Source organism: Octopus bimaculoides, chromosome 11 (genome assembly GCF_001194135.2).
Source record: "Octopus bimaculoides isolate UCB-OBI-ISO-001 chromosome 11, ASM119413v2, whole genome shotgun sequence".
Lineage (NCBI taxonomy): Eukaryota > Metazoa > Mollusca > Cephalopoda > Octopoda > Octopodidae > Octopus > Octopus bimaculoides.
Window position 1 is genome coordinate 39,025,948 of NC_068991.1, and position 6,970 is coordinate 39,032,917.

A 6,970-nucleotide genomic window follows, 5' to 3' on the forward strand; every position below is an offset into this window, starting at 1 on the left:
ACGTTCTAACAGGAGCATGGAATCATTTAGCACACTATGAGAGCCAAAAGACTAGATGAATTAAAGAATTTAAGTAATCTAAATTAAATATATGAATAAAACAACTGAAAAATATCTGCTGATCTTCAAACTAGATTTTTTAAGACTGGATTAAATAGGTTTTCACAAAACTGACTGTACAGAAATATTATAGTTAAAGACATCATCTAGTCCAGTGATTCCCAAGGTGGGGCGTAAAAACTTTTGCTATGAAAAAGTGGGGCGCCGGGAAAAAAGGTTGGGAAACACTGATCTAGTCAGTCAAGTAACTCTAGGAATTATAAAGATTATTTCTCGCCTTTAACAGGTTGTTAAATCAGGAGAAATACAAATTAAATGAAATCCTTACAGAGCAGGAAATGTTATTCCTGAAATAGGAAAACTATTTTAATGTTCTTGGAGTTGCAGAAATGACGCAAACTAGCTTTGGATCAATGATGAATAATAGTTGCTAGAGAAGCATTATTATAATACAAGCAAGAGATATGATCAATATAAATCAGAATTGAAGAGTATTCCCTAACTTTCAATACTTTCAAAATTATATACAGAATTAAGAAAAATATGCAAAAATAATCAAGTTACACAAGTTGGCCTCAGGGACAATGTGTAAACTAAAATAGATGAGCTTATGGAGGTATGAAAGTAAGACAGGTGTAACAAATATGGTTTCATATTATGGGTTTGATACAGTCTGCAAGATTTTAGTTGGGGTAGCAACATTCGCCTTAATATTTGCCAATGGCACACAAAAGGAAAAGCTTGCCCAGGATAAATTACATGATATGGGAGTTCCATCTACTACAAACTATGTGTGCTTTTATGCACCAAGCACCTATATGAGAGGATTTCTCAAGGCTGATAATGAAGTATTTGGTGTTCTAATAAGACATCCACATTTAGTTGGATATAAAGATTACAGAAAATATGTTTTCATGACAGCTAAAAGTGATTAGGCCTGGGAAAGATATGCCTGACATCTCAGATTACTATTTCAAACATGGCTCAGCGAATCTAATGGGACTGAAGACAATTCTTGAAAATCAGGCTTGTTTTTTGCTAAGATGTCCAAAAAATATTGACAAAACAATTAGATCGGACAAATTAGTAGAAGAGCTCTTTAAAACTCTGATACACAGTATTTCAATTTCTCATGAACTGACCATAGTTATAACTGAAGCAAGAGAAGCATACAAAGAATTGTGTTGAGGGCCACATCAAGAGTGATATAGCACAGCTGATTGCATTATTTTCTTCTTGTAAGCCCAGTTATTCCATGATGATATATCTCTATAATACTTCCATCACACTCAGAACAAGAATCCCAAAACATTTGACCATCATACAGTGTTAAAAACAAGAGTTGCAATGACTAATGCACATTGATATAAGAATCCAGAAAGGTTTGATGTAGTCTTTGTTTCTGACACATTGGTTTATTAAATGTTTATCACTGTGAAGTAGAAATTAAATGCAGGCCTTCAATCTACACTGATTAAAAACACAAGATAGATTTTGCTTTATTAATTTTTGAATAATAGTCATACAAGTTGTAGGATCTCTTAGTAAAATGGTTATTAATCAGGAAGATGCATGCATGTCTTATACCCATTTAACCAATGTCTACAGTGATATTCTACAAAATAAAGAGACCTGAACAAATCTGTATAAGGAAGAAATTAATAACCTTTAAGCTCACCACAACCTCATTAAATAAACTTTGAGGAAAATACTGGAATAAATTACAGTTTAGAAATCGGTATCAAACCAAACAATGCATGGCTTATTTTAAACAGAGATAAAAGCAAAGATTACCTTTATTGCAGGGCATGTCACAAAGATCAGTACAATACAAAAACAATGTTTGGCCTGGACTTTGGATATAGCAAATGGATAAACTCTGAAAAAAGTACTCTCACCATGCAGAAACACTATGAAACACCTTGCAGCAAGAAACAAGGTTATAAACCATAAGTTAGCAGTAGTAGTAAAAAAAAAAAAATGCTATTCATCTTACCACTTGTCTCTGATCATAAATTGAAGCTTGTACCTAAGTGATATTTTAAACATTTAACACACTCAATGGAACTTCTCAACAAAGCACAGTCTATGCAATTCACCATTCAGGTCATGCAAGCACGCATCAGCTAACACATTAAGAGTTTTAAGGTGTGATAAATAAACTGGACTATAGTTCAGAAATATTCTCTCTCTCTTTCTCACCTGCACACACGTACACACACAATATTGCAGAAACAGGCTAGATCATTAACATTTATCCTCCTTTTCATGGGTTCACAAATGTGTTTCAGTATTGTAAACCAAAGTTCACTTCCATGCTTCAAATACACACACACATACACATGGGAAATTCTTAAACAAGGTACTACTTGCTCAGTCATTATGCAAAGGAATGTAAAATTGATAGACTATGTGACCACGCATGGTAGTTTTCTCAATCTTCTGACCACCAGTAATATATTTGGCAAAACCCATTCAAACCAAAAGAAACTTGGAACACTTACAGTTACAATTAGATACAACTTTACCCTAAAGTAGGGTCAGATATGTTAGTGATGTGAAAAATTAAGACTATCGCCATGAAGATTCTGATAAAGAAAATATTTTCTTGAAATTTTTACAGTTGCTGTGGGGGATCTAAAGCTACAAATTTTAAAAGGAACCAGTTAAAATAATTGCTAAATGATATTACCTCTTTACACCTTTCTGTTCTTCTTGACTCTTTTCAGGTGTTGACTGTTGTTGCTGCTGACATGATGTTGGTACAGGCTGGTTACTAAGGTTTCCAGGTGAGCACTGAGTACTTTCCTCCCGGCATGATGTCGAAGCTGTGCTTGAAACTGGAACAGCTGATTCATTTAGTATGTCTTTTCCCAAAGAGTTCTTATCCCTGAGTGTCGAGTGACTTTCGTCACTCATTACCATTATAGCACTCTTATTGCAAATGTCACTGTTATTCAATGATGTCTCTGACAAGGGTGTCCCATTGTTAGCACATTTAGTTACAGAATTAGAGAAGATTTTACCTGGCCTTTGCTGTGCCATAGGCTCTGGAAAAATTACACTGGTTTCACCAGTCCCACTGCTTGAAGCAGCATTTGAATGTGACACATCTAACCTATCATCACAAGTAGTGTCTACAACTTGGTTACTGTTAAAGCTAGAATCAGATCCAGTACCGATATGAGATACAGCTACTCCTCGTCGGTCCTGTAGTTGAGAATTTTCTAATGTGGCTAAGTGAAAAAGAAAAACAAAAAATTCTTAGAAAATAGAAATTAAATAAGATCAAGACCTGCACTGCAAAGAAAAATAATCAAAATCAGAACCCAAAATAAATTTCATCAGAAAGAAAGTTTATATCAAACTAACATATGACATTTTATATTGCAATTAGTTGGTGGCCAACAGTTATTTTCTAAGAGATAATCACCATTTCATTGCAATCATGAAAAGGGGCTGTTCGTACCACAAAGGTAAAACAAGCACCACAGTATTTTTATTCAGAAGCTGTTCTTTTTAGTTTTCTTACCAACATTTACATCTTTCACTGATCTACACTGGAAAATGACTGATACATATGATTGGCTTCCACAGAATTTTGCCTACAAAATTCTACACAAATCGGTTAAACCTGATGCCAAGGTTAGGAAAGCAGGCACTTGTCCAAGAAGCCATGTGGTTGGATCAAACCCAACGGTTGTAAAGTGAACTTCTTAACTTCATGACCTAAATTTCACTTACAGCTGAACATCCTTAGACTTTTACTCCTCAGCTCGTTCTCCTTTGGGATGGAATATACTGTTAACATCTTTTATCTAAAACTACTAATAACACTATTTTCTTCAACTGAAAAGCAAACAAAAGTAAAAAAAAAAATTTTTTTTTTTTAGAGAATGAATTAACTTTCTACAGTTTATCTGAGGTCTGTTGAGCTCTTTTCACAAGAGGACACCCAATGATAACTTCTTTGATTCTGGACTGCTTTAAAATTAGCTATTCAATAAATCAATGAATCATTACATTTGCTTCAACAGAATGACTTTGCAACCATACTGCACCAGTCTAGAGCTGATGCTGTGTTACCATTCCTGCCCCCTGCCCCCCAATTAATATCTGGGCTACAACTAATCCACACATGCAATAATCACAAGAGATTTTTGTTCGGCAATTAACAGACAGTATAACAAAATATACATGATAACGATAAATCTACAAAATACCAATGCACCTTGAAAATAAAGGAAAATTATAACTTACCCATTAAAGAAATATGTTGCTAATTACCCGTGGAGATTAATCTTTAATGACAATTTCTCAAAATAAAATTAGCTAATTGAACTTTTGAATATGGTTTTTAGCCTTTCATAATATTTTAATTTAGTATTTTCTAATTATAACAAGTTTAAAAAAAAAAAAAAAAGGTGTGGCTGTGTGGTAAGAAGCTCGCTTCCCAACCACATGGTCTCAGGTTCAGTCCCACTGCGTGGCATCTTTGTGAGTGGATTTGGTAGGTGGAAACTGAAAGAAGCCTGTCATGTGTGTGTGTGTGTGTGTCCCCATCAACACTTGACAACCAGTGTTAGTGTGTTTGTAACAGTTTGGCAAAAGAGACCGATCGAATAAGTATCACTTAAAAAAGTACTGCAGTCAATGCATTTAACTAAAACTTCAAGGCGGTGCCCTCGCATGGCCATAGTCTAGTGACTGAAACAAGTAAAAGATAAACTTAGAAAATTCAAATATTTGTATAGAAGTGCATCTATGTATACAAAAATACTTCAGTAATATTATAATATTTTATGATCTATGAATTTTTTTTTGTGCTTTGCTAGTATTATTGGATCAAAAATTAGCTAAAGTTAACATTTTATAAACTTTTGGTTACAAGATTTTTGTTGAAATAGACTTATAATGAAGACATCGTGAAAAGTTTAGTAAAATAATTTATAGGTGTAGGTATGGCTGTGTGGTTAAGAAATTTGCTTCCCAGTCGTATGGTTTCAGGTTCATTTCCATTGGGCGGCATTTACTTCTGGGTCGACCAAAACCTTATGAGTAGATTTGGCAGATGGGAACTGAAAGAAAGCCTGTTACATATATACATGCGTGTGCCTTGATATCTTGCAATAATTAGAAATGACTGACACTGCTTGTATAGTGATTCATTTAGTCTTCTTCCATGGAAGCATGTCTAGCTTTGGAAAAATATTGCTTGGCTTGAAAACAATTGAAGGTTGATGACAGGAAGGGAATCCAGCCATAGAAAATGAGCCTTAATGAACTGTATCGAAGTTATCAAGCACAGTAAAGTGGACATCAAAATTAAGATCATGAAATTTTGATGGAAGACTTTCCCCAAGATCACTTTCAAACAAAATCAAGGCATGAAAGTAAACAAAAAGTTTGCTTTAGAAGCGTCGAGATGTACTGAAAGATACATCTCAACAATCAAGGCAGTTTCAGGTGAGATGGTATCAAAAGAATCAGAAATAATGTCAAAGTTAAAATTGAAATAACTTTTAACAGATACATAATTAGAACAAAAATTCAATATGATTTGTGAAAAACAATGAAATTTAATTTACTCAGAAATGCTATTCACATACAAAGCAGTTAAGTTTGGGCTAAAATATTTAATACAGTGAGCATTGCCAATCTAATTTAGAAACATTTATGCAGTGAGGAAGGGGGAAAATTAAATTCAATGACTAATATTTTACCAATTCTGCTTAGTATAGAACATTTCATTGGATTTACTGAAGTGTAAGAATCAATACTGTACACAAGTAGATGTGAAAGATTAACATTTAAAAAAAAATGTTGGGGTAAATTATTCAGGTGTAATTCCAGTGATGACCATCCAACGTTTTTTTTTTTTTTTACCCAGATACAATGAATCTATAAATCATATCCAATGCATATCTTTCTAGCTGAAGGGGGATTTTGGCTGCTCTTTCTGGTAGGTCAACTGATTAGGTAGAGGCATGGTAGATCTTTTTGTGATGTATTTAAGAAGTTCAATTATCTCAGTTCACTTAAGTCACAAAGATGAAACAGATCTTCAGTGAATGTTCTCATTGGTCAATCTCATCTCCAAAGTAGTATAGTGGTTTATCTTTCATCTGCCTCTCATACCAAGAAAGTAGGAATAAGTACCAACCTATAAAAGCATTTTGGAAATTTGGATTATTATTTTTAAGTCAAAAGCATATTGATCTGCCACTAAAATGTCAATATTTCTCAAGAACTATACCACCACAAAACACAATCCAGACTTAATAATTCACCAAACTACTAAAACAGGCACCAGAGAAGGGTTATGATATACTATATGTCCAATAGCATTGAAGTTACCCAATACTTAAATACAGAAATCACTAAAACTCATGTTCATACAAACAAATATTAATCTGGGAGAAATCTGCAATAATTAAAAACTTACCATCTGAGATTTTGTGTGATGAAGAGGATGGAGAAGTGTTTTTTACTTGGTCAGTCTCTTTGGACATGACTGAATTAGCTGACTGTAAGGCTCTGCTTCTGTTTTTTTCTAAGTGCTCTGAAGAAGAAATACATAAATTAGTACCAACACACACACATTATCTAATATAAATAAAATATATATATATATATATATATATATATGCATATAAACATACATATATGTACATAATTACATTATATATATATATATATATAGGTACAGGACATCACAAAACGTAAACAACATGAAATATGAAGACAAACTTGGGTATGTGAACAGTGATTCATTTGGTTTGTTATATGTCTCCACTGTCCTGTTTTTGTTACCAACTTTGACCCTCTGCAAATCCCAAATTTTATTTTGGTTCACGGGAGCAACTGCCTTTCGAAGCCTTGTTTTTTGTGTTACTTGTCTCGTTTTCCA

At 33.6% G+C, this 6,970-nt stretch overlaps 2 protein-coding genes across 12 annotated transcripts in view; both read right to left on the reverse strand.

Moving 5' to 3' along the window:
* LOC106883096 (proteasome subunit alpha type-6) overlaps nucleotides 1-6,970 on the reverse strand; it is a 267,726-nt gene that overhangs the window by 132,872 nt on the left and 127,884 nt on the right. The gene's annotated exons all lie outside the window — the stretch shown is intronic.
* The window catches only part of LOC106880241 (AN1-type zinc finger protein 3-like), a 74,530-nt gene that overhangs the window by 24,027 nt on the left and 43,533 nt on the right, over nucleotides 1-6,970 (reverse strand). For all 11 annotated transcript variants that reach the window (XR_008265181.1, XR_008265176.1, XR_008265180.1 and 8 more), the window contains 2 exons: nucleotides 6,506-6,622; nucleotides 2,753-3,296 (listed from right to left, as the gene is read on the reverse strand). Coding sequence is in view for 4 of the 11 variants with exons in the window: in XM_052971703.1 (XP_052827663.1) it covers nucleotides 2,753-3,296; nucleotides 6,506-6,622 (661 nt within the window). In the remaining 7 variants the exon portion in view is untranslated. The remainder of the gene's footprint in view (nucleotides 1-2,752; nucleotides 3,297-6,505; nucleotides 6,623-6,970) is intronic.